The sequence below is a fragment of the Penicillium antarcticum genome (assembly GCF_028974205.1).
Source record: "Penicillium antarcticum strain IBT 31339 chromosome Unknown utg000005l_segment0_segment0, whole genome shotgun sequence".
Lineage (NCBI taxonomy): Eukaryota > Fungi > Ascomycota > Eurotiomycetes > Eurotiales > Aspergillaceae > Penicillium > Penicillium antarcticum.
In genome coordinates this window covers 751947-768792 of record NW_026695303.1, presented here as the reverse complement: position 1 = coordinate 768792, position 16846 = coordinate 751947, and the positions used below count along the sequence as shown (strand labels likewise).

At 51.8% G+C, this 16846-nt stretch overlaps 7 protein-coding genes across 7 annotated transcripts; 2 read left to right on the top strand and 5 right to left on the bottom strand.

The window, feature by feature from the left end:
• Positions 1–244: 244 nt before the first annotated feature.
• Positions 245–2715, bottom strand: N7508_004947 (E3 ubiquitin-protein ligase HEL2; the record flags this gene model as incomplete). Its single annotated transcript, XM_058463013.1, has 4 exons — positions 245–509; positions 538–1902; positions 1961–2199; positions 2290–2715. The coding sequence occupies 4 exons, from the start codon at positions 2713–2715 to the stop codon at positions 245–247; spliced, it is 2295 nt and encodes a 764-aa protein (XP_058319491.1).
• A 667-nt stretch (positions 2716–3382) lies between these two features.
• Positions 3383–4493, bottom strand: N7508_004946 (SWIB/MDM2 domain protein; the record flags this gene model as incomplete). Its single annotated transcript, XM_058463012.1, has 5 exons — positions 3383–3568; positions 3620–3670; positions 3723–4175; positions 4264–4400; positions 4487–4493. 5 exons carry the CDS (start codon positions 4491–4493, stop codon positions 3383–3385), a joined length of 834 nt encoding a protein of 277 aa, XP_058319490.1.
• A 514-nt stretch (positions 4494–5007) lies between these two features.
• Positions 5008–7401, top strand: EifCb (translation initiation factor eIF3 core subunit b; the record flags this gene model as incomplete). Its single annotated transcript, XM_058463011.1, has 4 exons — positions 5008–5080; positions 5134–5326; positions 5387–6920; positions 6973–7401. The coding sequence occupies 4 exons, from the start codon at positions 5008–5010 to the stop codon at positions 7399–7401; spliced, it is 2229 nt and encodes a 742-aa protein (XP_058319489.1).
• Positions 7402–7686: 285 nt separating this feature from the next.
• On the bottom strand, positions 7687–8718 carry N7508_004944 (putative extracellular SCP domain protein Pry1; the record flags this gene model as incomplete). The annotated part of the gene is made up of 2 exons (XM_058463010.1): positions 7687–8343; positions 8407–8718. 2 exons carry the CDS (start codon positions 8716–8718, stop codon positions 7687–7689), a joined length of 969 nt encoding a protein of 322 aa, XP_058319488.1.
• A 703-nt stretch (positions 8719–9421) lies between these two features.
• N7508_004943 (uncharacterized protein) lies at positions 9422–12196 on the bottom strand (the record flags this gene model as incomplete). The annotated part of the gene is made up of 3 exons (XM_058463009.1): positions 9422–9692; positions 9744–12024; positions 12082–12196. The coding sequence occupies 3 exons, from the start codon at positions 12194–12196 to the stop codon at positions 9422–9424; spliced, it is 2667 nt and encodes an 888-aa protein (XP_058319487.1).
• A 1134-nt stretch (positions 12197–13330) lies between these two features.
• Positions 13331–14618, top strand: N7508_004942 (ubiquinol--cytochrome-c reductase catalytic subunit CYT1; the record flags this gene model as incomplete). The annotated part of the gene is made up of 6 exons (XM_058463008.1): positions 13331–13399; positions 13499–13650; positions 13767–13829; positions 13896–14081; positions 14164–14294; positions 14350–14618. 6 exons carry the CDS (start codon positions 13331–13333, stop codon positions 14616–14618), a joined length of 870 nt encoding a protein of 289 aa, XP_058319486.1.
• A 401-nt stretch (positions 14619–15019) lies between these two features.
• Positions 15020–16294, bottom strand: N7508_004941 (uncharacterized protein; the record flags this gene model as incomplete). The annotated part of the gene is made up of 1 exon (XM_058463007.1): positions 15020–16294. One exon carries the CDS (start codon positions 16292–16294, stop codon positions 15020–15022), a length of 1275 nt encoding a protein of 424 aa, XP_058319485.1.
• Positions 16295–16846: the final 552 nt, after the last annotated feature.

Here is a 16846-nt window from a genome sequence, read left to right as displayed (position 1 = left end):
CGGAAATATTGAAACCCTGCCCCTTTACCAAATGTCCAGTTTACCAAAAACATTGAAAGAAGAAAAATTACTTCTGTACAAAGATTTTATCTGCAGTCGCTAGGCTCAACAAGAAAAAAACCACCCAGCAAATCTTTTGACATGAGAATGGTACGCTAAAATGTTGCGCTCTCAATCATACCATCATCACCCAAGACATATCAGAACAAAGCAAGATATGTCTCTTCGGCGCAATGGATGCAAATTAACCAAAGTGGAACAGGGTCTGCTTTCCCTTGTTCTTCTTGCCCTTCTTACCAGAACTTGACTCCTGATCGAGGTTGGGTTCAGCGGGGGAGGCGGTGCCAGAGCTGTTGCCCGAGCCCCATGCATTGGGAGCGGGACCACGGTTGTCGTTCCAGCGGACTGTGCCACGGGTCTTGCCGGCCATGAGGACGTTTGGCTTGGCTGCTGGTGGGAGGGATGGGAAAGCATCCCCACGGGGAGCAGGAGCAGAGACAGGAGCACGGCTGGACGAGGGTGTCGTGGAGGATGGACGGCTGACCGGGCTTGGCATGGCGGGACGGGAGAATGAAGGCGCGGGTGCGGCTGCAGCCCAGGGAGTAGCCGATGATGCCTGGGAGCGGCGAGAAGAGGAACCAGCTGCGGCGGAAAGAGGGGGGAAGGGGTTGGAGGGTGCGGTTGGGGAGGGCGCCGCTGCGGCCCACGGCGGAGCGGGAGGATTGGGCGGTTGATGACTTCAGGCGCAGGACACGCTTGCCGCCAGTGTTGACGGTGGCTGGTGACATGCCAGGCAGAAGACCACCAGGGCCGGGAAGAGCGGGGTAGTCCTCATTAATGGCACGCCAGTCGTTCCATGCTCGAAGCAGACCGGAACGCTTCGACTCGTCCTCGTAGATGTCGGCTAGTTCCTTGACAAGTTTGCCCAGCTCGGTGCTAGATGTGTCGAACAGTGAGAAGAAGGCGTCAATCAGCTCCGTCGCTGAGATGGAAGAAGCACGATAGTTTGATACTCTCTGTCGGAACTCGGCCATCTTGGTGGCATCATTGCGGAGTAGGTTGGAGGCACGCTCAATGACGGCGCCGTGGCGCAGGCGACGTGTTTCATCCAGTGAGCCGGCAGGCGCTGGTGTAGCAGAGATATTGAGACTTTCGAGTTGGGCAGTAGGGAGAGGAGTAGAGCGTGAGGCGGGAGGAGCTTGCACGGGAGTCGCAGCAGCGGATCGCTCAGGTGCGCGCACAGGCTGAGTGTCTTCCCGGGTGAGCTGGCCACCAAAGTTTCGAGTCGACACGGATTGTGAGCTTTGGATGGCCATCTGGCGTTGGTATGCGATTTCAGCGCGGGTCATTGGCTGAGCGCTGGACGCAGGCAATGGCTCAGCATTGGGGTCACGGCCTCGACCGGCACCACGGCGTTGACGGCCCTGCTGGTATGGAGTGCGCATGTTATCAAACTCAGCCAAATCAACCATTCTGGCGTCTCTTCGAATGTCCTTGGAAAGTCCGTTGGGATGTGCCTCGAGTTGGTGACCCTTCAAGTCCATCTGAGATTCAAATACGACAAACTTCTTTTCCAGGCACTCTTGGTCTAAGCAGATGAAATGATCTTTTTGGAAATGGTGCTCAAGCGCGTTGTAGTCGACATAGTATTGTTGCTGGCGGTGGGAAGAGCGTCGGTCACAAATGTGGCAACGTTCGTGCTTGTCACGACAATGGGTGTAGAGCTCGTCATCGCCATAGAATCGCTGCCGACAGAAACCACACTCGGGATGTCCCTTGAATCCACTCTGGTCTATCGCACCTGGCTTGTCATCGCCGGATTTCTCGTGCTTGCGCAACTCGGCTGGGGTGAACAATTCATGCTCGTGAGTAAACACCTTCTTGTTCCGGGTGCAAAGATCACTGGTCCACATGATCAGTTGTCAATTCAATATCGCATCGTCCTGTGAGGTCTGCTTACCACATCGCCTTGCCATGCTTGTTCTTTACGTGACGGTGAAGATCTGGCCAGCCCAGACAAGCCACATCGCAGTCCTCATCGGGACAGTTATACCGCAGCAAGAGCACGGTGTCCTCAAAAATCTCGTCGTTCTCATATTGGATACCAAGGTTTTCGTCTGTTCGAGCAAAGTCCTTCTTCTGGAAATCCTCAAATCGTCGTACCGGATCATCTGTGAAGACTACGAAATTCGATTCGGTCTGTAATGCGCATCAGTATACAAGCTAAACGTTCAAGAGCTCGCTGCGACACAAGTCGCACAGGAAGCTCGCTTTTCGGGGTGATCATACCCGACAGTGAGCGCAAGCCTTGTTCTTGTACAGTGCCCGTAATCGAAGCGCACAGATGTGACAGGTCCGATGGTTGCAAGGCGAGACGGAGGTATGTTCGACGGGAGAGGCGCAAATGAAGCAAACTTCTCCATCATCTGCATCGTCGGTGGCTGCGGCGACTGGTTTCTTTGCCTTTATCGTGGCTTTCGAAATGGACTGCGTGTCATGATTATGGGCCTGGTCGGCGCTGTGTGTCTGTCGGTCACGTCCACTTTCAGCGGCGCCACGTCCACTCCCACGAGTGCGAGGCTTAGATGTTCTCCCTGAACCATCGCCATTCCGTTGTGAATCTCGACCGGAGGAAGCTGCCCCTCCGCGGCCACGGCGACGACCACCGCGGCCTTGACTAGACGACTCTGGGGGAGGGGGCTGGTTGTCGGCCATTGCGGAGACGGAAACCGGGGTAAAAGTCACGACTGAAGCTTCGGATTGAAGACAATTGCGCTGTATCTGGAGAGCTCGGGGTTGTGAATCGTGGTGGGGGTAAGTAGGAAAAAAGTGATGTCGCTGACTGATCCCGCATGCCGCATTGGATGAGGCATCATGCGCTCACATCTGCGAGTCAACATGAACTGAGTCGCATCGCTCTGACTTAGTGGAAAGAAACAGAAATCTACATGGGTAAACATGGGGATGCTCATCTCAGTGTTATACTTTCTCCAAACACATACTGTACTGGCCAACAGTGCCTCTTTGCCTGCTTGCTGCGCATTTCCGAAATTTATAGAGCTTGATTCTATATCCAACTGGGGTTTCGTACAGGCTAAATCAAAAGAATGCAATGCTACGGGATTAGGAATCAAGGACCGAGGGTGAGGACCTTTGAGACAAATAATTCATCTGGGAAAAGCTACACTAACGCCCGCTGGAGAGCACAAGCAAGTCAAATAAAATGAATGCAGACTGATAATTGCCAAAGTATTGCTGAAAAGATTCGCGCCAGCATCCACATGCATTGGGAAAGGAATTATAAACCGAAGGAGAATCGTTATATGACAGGACTTGGGTTGGAGCCTGTTCTTCCATGTTCAAAGTCATCTCTCACAAGTGACTATTCGTCGGGATTGTACAGATTCTGATTCAAAATTTTGGTCATGGTAAACATATGAACTCGGTCCTGCTTGAAGACAGCACGCATGGCATCATCGCATCGAATTTGACGACGATCACTGGGGTCTTGGAGCTCATTCTCACGAATGTACTGCCAGACCCTTTTGACGGTTTGTGGCCGCGAGAGCTGAGTTGATGTTAGTAAGACAAGAATGACCGCAAGATAGACTAAGCTCACTGTAATTTCTCCCAGAAGCGCGGAGAGAGGTTCGGAAAGGTTCAATGGTTTCTATGAACGTGTCAGTTCTGCTGGTTGTGACATATGTGAGACCGAAACATACGTGGAATCCAGTATTACGGTTAACTTCCTTCTTTTCCTTGCCCTCTGACCCTGATCCAATATCTGAATCATCCTCTGCCCTGACCCTGGTTGATGTCTTGGCCCTCTTGGTCTTCTTCTTAGGAACAGCCGCCCGTCGAGTGTTTCCTCCTCGGGTTGGACGCGCACGCGAGTTCTCCTCGGCTTGGAGTCTTGCTGCGAACATCGCATCCGCATCAACATCGTCGGACTTGTGTTTCTTAGCTGGCGGCGATGCGCTGGCGGGCTCGGAGGTGACGTCGCTGGAAGCTTGACGCTTCACGGGGGACGACGAAGGAGGTGGGGATGGCACTGCAGCAGAGGCTGAATCGCCATCGCGATGGCCATTGCTTGTAGTGGTTTCCTCGGGCGACCCGACACCATTCTGCTCGGCGAATCGGTCAAACCGCTCCATAATGAGTTGCTTGATCTCTGTCTTTGCATTTGTTAGCAACAGTGCTTTGCCACAAATCGCCAACAGCACAAAGACACCCTGGCGCAAGATATCGCGGTGATTGACCGACCTTCTGCGGCGTGAGATCATAGCCGACGGCTTCCTGGAGACCTTTGCGTATCCGCTTTTCGGAGATGGTGTTGAGATCACTCTCGGCCAAGATCGTATCGATGATTTCGGTGTATTTGTCGCGCATTTCCGATGATACTATTGCGCATATTGACGGGTCAGTTCCGAAGGTCTTGGAAGAATTGGCAGTTGGCACCGAGGCAACGCCGAGGCCGTTAGCTTACACGACATCTTGTAGTAGATCACAAAGAAGATGTGACAGACACAAATGTAAACTGGAAGAGTCGTGGCGTGCAATTGAGAGCTTCAATAGATGCGTAGGACAATATGGAGGTCGAGGGAGAGCTGTCGCAGATCGCAGTTGTCAGGTGGGCTATACTCAAGAGTCGCACTGGCGCTTAGGACCAGCGGGGCATTGAATCGTACCAACACAAATGAAAGCCAAAATAGACAGCAGGAAATGATATCTTTTAGCGGTAATACACAAAGGGACGGTCAAACAAAGACAGTAGCAATATATAAAGAAGCGCAAACAGCATCAAGTAGAGGACTAACGTTATCATGATGCCCAGGTGATCCCGGGGAAGTGACTAAGCACGTGCTGACTCATAGCTGAGTCAGGCATGGAGCCCGGCTCGCACAAAGAATTGGCCGCCCGCCAGATTTGTGCTGCCCGAAAATCCATCAGGACGGATTTCACCGATCTTTCTCTGTTCCGACTATAGACGCCTTCGGTACACCCAGCATGGCGCCCAGTTTTGATACACTGTCCGAGCAGGACCTCCACGAGGAAGAAGAGGAGGAGATTGATTTCTCCGGTGAGTGCAAGATTTCATTGTGTTTGTGTGCCCCTCTCTAATTTGTCGTCTAGATCTCAAAGCGCAATATGAAGTGAAGGTCGAGGAGGGTTTGGACACATTTATCTGTATCGATGGCCTCCCAGTCGTCCCCGAGGACAGCCGACAGAAGCTCGTCAAGTTCCTTTTGAGAAAACTCAACTCCGTCGGCAACACCTCCGAAGATGCCGTTTTCATGCCCGTCAACGACAAGAAGATGACCGAAGGGTGCGTATTGGATATAATCTGCGGTTAGGAGGATATTTGGTTAATCTTTGGAGGAATTAGTTTCGCTTTCGTCGAATACGAGACCCCCGAGCAGGCCGTCGCTGCCGTCAAGCAACTCCACGGCGTTCCCCTCGATAAGAAGCACACTCTGGCCGTGAACAAATTGATGGACATTGAGCGCTATGGTCGCGAAGGTCGCATCGATGAGGAGTACCAGGCCCCCGAGATGGAGCCTTTCAAGGAGAAGGAGCACCTGCGCTCGTGGATGGGAGATGCCAACGCCCGTGATCAGTTCGCCCTTTACCGCAACGACAAGGTTGGTGTCTTCTGGAACAACAAGTCCAACCCGCCAGAGAACGTCGTCGACCGCCTTAACTGGACCCAACTTTTCGTCCAATGGTCCCCCAAGGGTACCTTCCTTGCCTCCGTCCACCCCCAGGGCGTTCAACTTTGGGGCGGTGCCTCCTTCTCCAAGCAAAAGCAGTTCCCTCACCCTTACGTTCAGTTGATCGAGTTCTCCCCACTTGAGGGCTACTTGACGACGTGGTCCGCACGCCCCATCCAGGTTGAAGAAGGCCACCCCCTACTGACCTACGAAGAGGACGGCAAGAACATCATTGTCTGGGATATTGAAACTGGCAAGCCTCTCCGTTCGTTTGTCTCGCACGACTTGGCCGCCCCCGCCGCCATCGAGGGCGATGTTGCCCCCAAGAAGAAGGTCCAGTGGCCCGCTTTCAAGTGGTCCGCCGACGAGAAGTACGTCGCTCGTATGCTCCAGGGCCAGTCCATCTCCATCTACGAACTCCCCAACATGAACCTCCTCGGCCGCACATCTGTGAAGATCGAGGGTGTTATGGACTTTGAGTGGTCTCCTGCGACTGTCAGCCGCGAGGGTATCAAGCAGTACGAACAATTGCTGTGCTTCTGGACTCCTGAAATCGGCAGCAACCCCGCTCGTGTCGGTATGATGAGCGTTCCTTCCAAGGAGGTTGTCCGTACTCGTAACCTGTTCAACGTCTCCGACGTCAAGTTGCACTGGCAATCCCAGGGTGCCTACGTCTGTGTCAAGGTCGACCGTCACTCCAAGTCGAAGAAATCCATGGCTACTAACCTGGAGATTTTCCGTGTTCGCGAGAAGGGTGTTCCCGTGGAGGTTGTCGATAGTCTGAAGGATACCGTTATTAACTTCGCCTGGGAGCCTAATGGATCCCGTTTCGTCGCTATCACCAACGGCGAGGCCGCAGCTGGTGCTGCCGTCCTCCCCAAGACATCCGTCTCATTCTTCGCCCCCGAGAAGAAGGGCCACCCCGGTGGTAACTTCAAGCTGGTGCGGACTATCGAGAAGAAGACCAGCAACGGTATCTACTGGTCCCCCAAGGGTCGTTTCGTTATCGTCGCTACCGTCCACTCCCAGACCAACTTCGATCTTGACTTCTGGGACATGGACTTCGAGGGTGAGAAGGTTGAGGCCGAGAAGGACCTCGCCGCCAACCTTCAGCTCATGAAGACCGTCGAGCACTACGGTGTCACCGACATTGACTGGGACTCCACTGGTCGTTACGTCGTCTCCAGCGCCAGTGTCTGGACTCACTCCGTAAGACCTATCTACTCACATTACCTGAAAACTGATGCTAACTACATAATAGATGGAGAACGGTTGGAACATGCACACCTTCTCCGGTACCACCCTCTCAGAGAACCCCACCGAGAAGTTCAAGCAGTTCAGCTGGCGCCCGCGCCCCGCCACACTCCTCAGCAAGGAGGAGCAAAAGCAAGTGCGCAAGAACCTCCGCGAGTACTCAAAGGAGTTCGACGAGGAGGACAAGTACGCAGTCGACATCGCCAACACCGCCGTTGTCGAGACCCGCAAACGCGTGCTCAACGAGTGGGTCGCCTGGCTCCGTCGCGAGAAGGAGCTCATGTCCGAGGAGAAGGAAGCCTTCGGATTCCCCGAGGATGCCGACTCACCCAAGGCCGCTGTCGACGCTCCCGCAGTTGTCGAAGACCAGGGCGAGACCGTGGTCGAGGAGATGGTGGAAGAGATTATCGAAGAGACCGAGGAGGTCATTGCTTAATGAATCCGTCTTTTCAATTCTCGCAAATAATGTGTTTCCTTTTGTTCCTCTTTTCCCCCTGTTTCGCTGCTGGCGTTTCGCTGTGCCTGAACCCAGCCTTCTGTCCCCTTGTGTTTCTTTTAGGTTCCCTGGGCAAGCCCAGTGAGGATCGGGACATTCCAAAATTCAATAGATCGAGCGGTGCGCCTCCCGATGAAATGTGCAATGTGGATAAGCATGAGAGATGGCTACGAAACCAGTTCCTAGCAAGTTCATTGTATTCCTTCAGCTACATCATATACATTTTCATGTATAAAGCCCCATGCCAATCCCCACCGTTCCCAAAGCAACAAGCATCATCCCCAGCTTCGAGTCAAGCCCAAACCTAATCGCTCCACCACTCGGTTGGCTCTGACCCCCAGTAGTAGAAGTCGCCGCATTCTCCGATGGAGACGTCTCCCCGGCGCTAGTCGTCGTGGAAGAAGACGATGTAGAAGTAGAGGTTCCCGACGCCATATCTCTCACCTGAGGCACAACATTTTTCTTGAAATAAGAATCATGCTCCCCAACCACATTTCCAGCAGGCGTATACTCGCAAACAACATACCACCCCTGAGCGCGCGGGCTTCCCTTTTCATCCCCACGAGCAATAACATTCATGCTAGCCAAGCCATGCTCATCCGACTCTCCAGTCTCGTTTCCAATTCCATTGCTGACATTACCGTCGACATCAACATCAACATCAACGACCCGCTTGTCATTGTCATGCGTATACCCACAGTTCACAGCCGCACACCCAACCTGCGTCGTTGCCTTCCAAACAAGCTGTGTGAAATGTCCTGTCTCCTCTGTAAACCCGGTTGGTTTACCGAAGTTGTACATGGCGCCTTCGTCGCCCCAGGCGATGACGGCTGCCGAGGCATTTCCATAGCCGTAGGCTAGATTCTCGCCATACGGACCGTCCTGTGATGTAAGGTAAGTTGTTGTACTTATTTTATGTAATTGGAGGAGAGATAGGATACGCACCGAATGCTTCCATACACAAGCATCTGCCCAATTCTTTGAATACTCAGCTAGAGTATCATTCCACTTGAGTGGTTCTGCGTCGTGAGAGGCACGATATTCATTTGACATTTCTAGCACCGCATCCTTGAATTTGCTGAAGGAGGTATATGATGCGGGTGTTGGTGCTGTTGGGGTTGTGTGTGCTGTTTCCGTTGCCAGTACTGTTACCCAGACCGTTTCTTCTTCGGCTTTTGTGCTTTGTATTGAGAGAAGGGTGAATAAGAGGGAAATGGCCAGCCATCTGGTGGAAGCGAAGGGTTTTGGTTGGAGCATTGCTGTGATAGGATGGTCGGTCTGGTCCTTGAGAATTTGATATGGTATATTTGAAGTTGAGGACTGCTATCGCATAGTTTTGGATAGATGATAGAGAAGAAAGCTGCAGATCTGTAATTTGGATCTGAGTCTGACTCTGAGTCTGGGGTAGGTCGTGTCTTAAGCTGAGACGAAGCGACGTGAACGAGAGACAATCAAGGTCTTTTCTTATTGTAGGATCTTTCCCAATTGTCGGGGCTCTATTGGGACTTCAATGATGAATTGTTCGGTACAAATCAGAACCGTGGATATCTAGACTTTCGTCAGGTACATCTTCACGGATCGGCCTGCAACAGCAATCTGAGATCGGGAAATAAATCTTGAGGGGCTTTTGAAGACATTTCTATTCCTGAGCTGAGAATGCAACCTGAGAGATTGACTGGATCGCAAAGTCTGGATGTCGTTTCAGGTGCAGCGCGATGTTCCAGCAGCCGCTGTGGTTGACGTCAGATGTTACTTAGGGCTGCATATTGTCCAAAAACAGCCACCTTAACTTCGTTGGCTCCTTGACTGAATATTTAATTGGTCAACTTTTAATCTTATTATATAGTTCAAATGCAAATGGTACACTTGAAGCATCACCATCGAGGTAAATATATTCATGTAAGCCACGCCAACATGCTATACGCTATGCAATCAATCCCCTGGGTATCTATGAATCCATCTACATCACATTGCACCCAATGCCATACATGGCTCGTTCCACATCCCTCTTGACCTGGTACCAATCGGCCCGGCGCTCCGCGAATTCATAAACCTCCTCCACGCGCCAGATTCCATGAAACCGCTCAGCATCGGCGATGAGAGTAGCCAGTTCTTTGGCGTGGCCTGGATCAACCAAGTAAATCTGTACAAGTTCACGGAACGCCGTGAAATAAAGCAGGAGCTCGTTGTTTCTCAAAGTCTGGATATACTTGAAGTAATGGTTCATGTCGCTAAACCTAGTTAGCTTGGTGATTGACGTAGATCACCGAGGGGGCACATACCTGATCAGCTTCAGTGAGCCTTCCACACTGATGCGCTGTCGCTTGAGGTGTTTACACAGAGCTGTGAAGAGGCGCAGTCCGACTTCTTGGTTAAACACGTCTAGTGTGCTTTTGTCGGTGCTTCCCACGAGCATCTGAGTATGCGATGATACCACGTCTACTACTGCTGACGCGACTTCACTCACGCCGACATCCATGGTCTGTCGGTGTGGGTCGGCTGAAACACCGGGATTGAAATCGGTGGCTAGTTGCCTTGTTGCCAGGATGTAGTCCACCTCCTCCATGAGGACGTCAATACCCTTGTTCAGGCCAGCCGCGACCCGTTCATCGAGCATCTGTTCGAACTTCTTTTTCTCCTTTACGGCTGGGTCTAGGAAGTCGTTTCGATCGGTGAGTCTGGTGCCGATCAACTCCTGCTCGTAGAATACATCCATCATCTGCAAGATGAGGTCACCAACGTTGACCAGCTCCAAGAAGGTCACGAGAGGTTCGACTCCGGATTGGTCTCTTTCCCCTTGTTCCCGAGGTCGGTAGTTGGAGAGATGGCTGACAGCTTTGTCGAAACCGACGATGACGTGTCGGTGTCCCAAAATCCGGAGTAAATTCACAAAGATTGCCTCGCATTGTCGCTTGGCAGCTATTCCGTACTCTCCGCCAAGTCGCACAAATTGAGCGGCTCTTTCTAGGCTTGATTTGGCCGAATGGACCAGGCCAAGGGCAATCTCAATGCTGAACAATGAGCGGATACCCTCCATCTTTGACTTCATGATAGCCGCTTTGGCTGCCAGTTCTGTAGTAGGGACTTCCTCGACAGCCACCGGGGCGGGTGATGATATTGTCGAGAATCGATTTGAACCCTTAGATGCTACAGGGCTGTCACTTTTTTCTGCGTCGGTTTTCGGCTCTTCGGCTGTTTTTGCACTCGAGAAACTGGGCAGAATATTTACGGGCATCATAATCACTTTCTTGAAAGAAGTGAGGAAATCCCGTTTGTCGGCCTGTCGGTTAATGTTCGACATCAAGAAGGACTCAGTTGATGCTGCTTGTTCGGAGAGCTGCCGGTCCCATTCAGAGACTGTAGCCTCGCAATTTTTCTTGAAATAATCCAGCTCTTCTGCCAGATACAGATCAATATGTGGCTCGTAAATCTTGATCACTACATTATCAAGATATTCGTCAAACTTGGTTTCGGAGCTTCTCGTAGGAAGGAGAGCTTCGGAAAGGTTCATGCACTGAACAAATGTCATTGATATCGCAGTCAGATAGGACTCAATACTGACACGGTGCAACTCGTCGAAGATGGCTGTGAGGAAAGGATAAAGCACATCCTGTCCGACTTTTTCCATGAACGCTGATGTCAGATCCAACGATGGGGGAAAGACGCGGTTCATTATGGATATTTGCTCGTTGAAAGCAACACTGAGGCGTGTGAAGAAAGCTTGCGTGTGCTCAATTTTGATCTGGCCAGACAATGCGTCGATGCAGTCAGCGACGCTTCCAAGCTCGGCCTTTCGTGTCATCAAGTGGTTATGATGGATGAAGAGGTCCACGGCAGATTGTCCTCCATTGAGTGTCCACAAGATGTGCGCATATTTTCGCATGCTCCCATCAATGTCGTCTGTTTCATATCCTTGGCGGAACTCATTCAAAGCGGCAGTCTCAAACATGGACATTGTACCCTGCAAACTTTCCAGCCTCTCGTCCCATCCTTCTGTCATGTCACACTTGGAAAATGCTAGTAATTGCGCTAGGATCTGCGCTTGAGCCTGAGGATCTTTATATTTCGTGAAAACCAGATTGTCAGACGATGGCCCTGACCGTACAATATTTTCGTAGAAAGGCGACAAAGCAGCATGGATCTTGCCATATTCCTGACGAGCCTCGCCCCGGATTGACCTGGCCTGCTTCAGAACTGTCAAGGTGGGATCATCCATCAAGCCTTCTAACATATCAGTCTGCGATGTCGTGTTTACCAACTCGATTTTATCAAATCCATCAGACAGGCAGTTCATATTGTTGGTGTCGTCTTCGATGATAATCGCAGGTATCGTTGCGCTGTCCCCACCCTCTTCTTGCTGTTCGACGACTTGCTTGTTGGCAACGGTTCCAAACACATGCTCGGCATGTTTCCTAGCATCGACTTCGTCCCAACATCCGATTCGTTTGAGCTTGTGTACCCAGCGGGTGTCATCGTACGCCATCTCGTGCATAAGCTTGCAGGATCGTGCTGCGCGGATCAAATCGACGGGACCGACATGGTCAAGTATAGAAGACACAATTTCTGTTCTCTTTGTGGTCAGCATTCGTATCACCAATTTCATGTCTCCATCTCACGCACCTGCCGGAAGAGCAGCTCGGGAGATGTCTTCCATTGAGGCCATGCGTAGCGAGGCCAGCACATCTCTGCGCGGCGGGCCTGCCGCAGTTGGCCCTTTCTTTCCACCTGGGGGCATCTTGTGTTCTTGGTCTCTTCATCGGGAACTGAGCGTGGTTGTGGTGTGGCCCAGAAGTTGGGGCCTAAGCTTCGGGCCAGCTATCCCGCGGGTTTGTTTTGAGACAATCGGTCTCGTCGAATAAACACAGAACTGTTGGTGCGAATTCGGTGTCCAGGATTCAGCTAGACATCTCGGTTTTTAATAAATCGAATCTTCAACTAGAAACAATCCACGGCTGCATTGTCTCCGCAGTCAGGGTCCAACGCCGCCGCCTCTCCGGGCAGAACATACACCGCCTATTCATTGGATGCATGCATTCAGCTGTTGGATGGAGCAGATTGTATAGTTTGGTAAGTGGATTTAGAAAAAATTCCATCATAATATACTTGAGTGCGACACCAAAGATTGGGAATTAGAAGAAAGGGGAGGGGGAAATGTATGCTATTAAGCTTCAGGATATATATATTGACCAGAACGGGTACATACACCAAATGAGACTAAATTATAGCGTGGTCAAGTCTCCATTCTTTTATATGGCTAGCTTATCATAGAACACAGATAATGAAATGCTATACCAAAGCTTGTAGAGCATCAAAAAGAAGATATATAGTTCCATCGCCATCATAGAATCGGATTGCGTGCGCCCAAGGAAGATCCCGGGACATCACGACTGTTCGGAGAACAAAGAACCAATGGATATATAAGCCCAGTATATAGCAGACAGAGAATACATAGCAGAGCCTCTAGCAGATCCTCTAGCATCTTGTCTCTCTAGAAATTGTGGGTTTAGCTTCCTCTCACGGCCTCCCGGTAGCACCCGAAGCACCAACTGACACAGAAAGAAAAGTGCAATTTCACAGAGAATATAATCAACTAGAGTAGAATGTAAATAGACCAAATTCTTCAATTAAATCGAAGTATGAAAAGTGTCAATTTCGATGTTCCGAGAGTCGGTTTTCTAGCGCCCGCGTGGACCAATCAGAATGACCGGGTAATCATCAAGTTCAAGTTTCTTCGACTTCGACCTCAACCTCCAAAGAGCACCTCTCTCCTGTTCATCCCCCCCTCCCTCCCCACCCACCCCTCTCTCGCTTTGGCGATACAGCACCTATTCCCATCCATTCTCAATTGCTTGGAGGGTCAACTTTCGTCATGCTGGGACGTTCGATTCTGCGCGTGTCCAACCGGACTACCGCACGCCAGTCCCTCGGGAAGACCACGGTACGACCTCACCAACCCATTGACCTTGCTGGAAGAGGACAATCCCTTCTTCGACCTTGAAATGGCCCCTCGATGCCTTCCGTTGCTAATACTCGACAGCGTGCCGCTTCCACCGCCGCCGGCGAGGCCGCCTCCCCCTTCTCCCTCACAGTCACTGCTTCCCTCGCAACTGCCGCGGCTGCCGGTTCCGCCGCATGGTACTTCCATCTCTATGGCCAGGAGGCCTTCGCCTCGACACCCGCTGAGGAGGGGTGAGTGATTCCATTCATCAGGAGGATCGCCGTATCTGTGGTTCCGGCGCACCGAGCCGAGAATTGTGCGATCAGGCCGGCAACAACAATTGAAGCTAACAAGTGTTTCGTTCTAGTCTCCACGCCACTCAGTACCCTTGGGTGCACGAGCGTTTTAACAAGACTTTCGACCACGCTGCGTGAGTGACCTCTCCCTATGTCACATTTTTGCTCTCATTGCATCACCCTACTAACACCGACCAAAGTCTCCGCCGTGGTTTCCAGGTCTACCGTGAAGTTTGCGCCTCTTGCCACTCCCTCACCCGTGTTCCCTGGCGCTCTATGGTCGGTACCATGCACACCGTCGACGAGATGAAGGCCATGGCCGAAGACAACGAGTACGACACGGAGCCCAACGACCAGGGTGAGATCGAGAAGCGCCCCGGAAAGCTGTCTGACTACATCCCCGCCCCCTACCCCAACGAGGAGGCCGCCCGTGCCGCCAATGGTGGTGCTCTCCCCCCCCGACCTCAGCTTGATCACCAAGGGCCGTCACGGTGGCTGCAACTACATCTTCTCCCTGCTCACCGGTTACCCCGACGAGGCTCCCGCCGGTGCCTCCGTCGCCGAGGGCATGAACTTCAACCCCTACTTCCCCGGTACCGGTATGTGATGAATCAATGCGTTCGTTTTTGGCATTTCTGACTAAGTGTTCAACAGGTATTGCTATGGGCCGTGTCCTCTTCGACGGTGTCGTTGAGTACGAGGATGGCACCCCCGCCACCACCTCCCAGATGGCCAAGGACGTTGTCGAGTTCCTCAACTGGTCCGCCGAGCCCGAGATGGACGACCGCAAGAAGATGGGTGTCAAGGCCGTCGCTCTCCTGACCGGTCTGTTCGCCATCAGCGTCTGGGTCAAGCGCTACAAGTGGGCCCCTCTCAAGACCAGAAAGGTCGTGTACAGCCCTCCCATCGGCCCCCGCCGCTAAATTTCGGACCCTTTTTGAGTGGGAAAATGTGAGAGGTTGACGAGGCCGTGTACGACTTGGGGAATTACCATACCACAACCCCCTTGGTACGGGAGTCTCGGAGAGGCCTTTCATTTTCTTCATATTTGTGTCTATCTATTGGTTGCTGTCTGTTTTGTTAGAACGCTCCCCGAACACCTGTATCTGTATCCTAGATATATTCTTTTTTTCATTTCCTTTCGAAAACTGTGTGCTCGAGGAGTCATCTGAATTTAATTTCCTTTGTGATTATGATGGATGAATAATTGAGATTTAGGCTATCATATCAATTTGATATAGTATAGTAATTCTTTCAGATTGATCTACAAGAACTTCATATGCAAGTATCTACCTCGGCACTCAATTGGACAGCCCAATTGATCTCACCAAGCAGGGATATCATCCAGGGACCGCTCCCCGTCCCCAAAGATTCTAGCAAAGAAACAATCATAGCTATTCCACATCCCGGAAAAAATGGCATTAGACAGGGCAACGAGCCACTGCGGACTCCGCCCGTCAGAGCCCGCAAAGATCTTCGACAAAGCCAAAGTCAAAAGAACCCACGGCAACCACAGCGCAAGGAAGATCCCCTTCCCAAACTTCTGCCGCCTAGTCGTAATCCGATACGTCCGAATCTGAGCAAGATACTCCCGCCACGCCTGCGGCAGATCATGCTCCTCAGCCCCAGTCTTAATCAACCCAAGATACCGCGCCGAAGGCTGCGCATAATCAGGATCAGGTCGGAAATGCAGACACACCGTATACCACCACGACAACTTAGGAGCATGGGATAGAAGTGACGGGTTCCCGCTCTTCAACGACTGCATTTTCAAGCGCATATCATCGGCAGCAGGCGAGAGAAGTGTCCGTGCCTTGAATGGAGTTGTACTCGGCCGTTCGGGGACTGGGTCTGCGGGGTTGTAGTTGTCAGGGAAAGGGTAGCAGTCGATAACGCCGTCGCGGTATCCACGCCCACCTCCCTCCGTAGCAATGATCTTCGCATAATCAACCAGTGTGACCTCGTACACAACTCCCACAAGAGGTTTGTACCACCGCCGTTTATGATATCCCTTGCCCTGAGCCTCGACTTCCCGTGTCCGACCCATGAGTGTATCTTTCTCGGATAAGGATTCACTATCCGAGACATCTGTCTCGTCATCATCCCAGGAGATGTCGCGAGTTGGAGGAGCAGATGGGTCACGGTATTGCGTGCCTGCGAAGCATGGTTCTGCATATGGTAGACCCGGTAGATCGAAGGTGAGTCGTAGTTCCGGGACGAAGACACCCATCTGCGAGAGGGGCTTGATACCACGGACACCGCGGAAGGTCTTGGATGCTAGATTTGAGCCGTAGGCTAGGTAGAGAACCGTTTCCTCCTTTGCGATTGTATCTGGCACGCCGACGCCGTGCTCGACAATCTTCTCGGCAAGACCCTCATCTTGGTCGAGGGAGGCGGCGATGCTGGATGCTCGGCGGCGCTCAATGGGTATACTAGGAATTGGAGAGGTATCGACCTTGTAATTTGGGTTCGTGGGTCCGGCGAGAGGGCCTGGGAGGAGGGCTCGTAGTCGGGTTAGAGGTGCGATTGCGCTAAATCGGCAGCGTGAGGCGCGCGCCGCTTCCTCTTCGTCGCCTTGGGGTTGTTGAGCGTATGTCATTTTGATGCGATATATTGCAATACTGGGCTTGTTGCTGGGCCGGATTTGGGTCCCAACTGGTCAGTCAGGGGTCAGCGCGGGAGCCTGCATGGCTTATAAAGCTCGATTTCGTCCTTCATTTTGATCCGAGTTGGGTCATCTCCGCGCTCCGTAAGCCGATGTGGCGATTATTAATCGCGGAGGACGGGGGAATTGGACGGATTCCGGAGTTAAGGATTTCCGACTTGAAGTGGATTGAAGGAATTGGGGGAAGATGAATATAGAGAAGTACAGAAGAGAGATGCAGTGGAGATAATGTTTTTGGCTTCAAATCCGGGGAAGCTCAAGTGGCTTGTGCGAGCACGCCATCTCATTTAGTCTTGGCTGATCAGAACTAAGTTATTTTAAAAGAATAAATTGAGCAGCGAAAACGAGGAACAAAATTGAACTGCAGTTAACTTATCACATAAAGTGCACAGAGAATGTTGAACTAGCATCATGTGATGGTACCAGAGTTGAGCTTCTCTAGTCGAAGCCATGCTGTCCTGCCATCATCAACATTCACCAATCTAC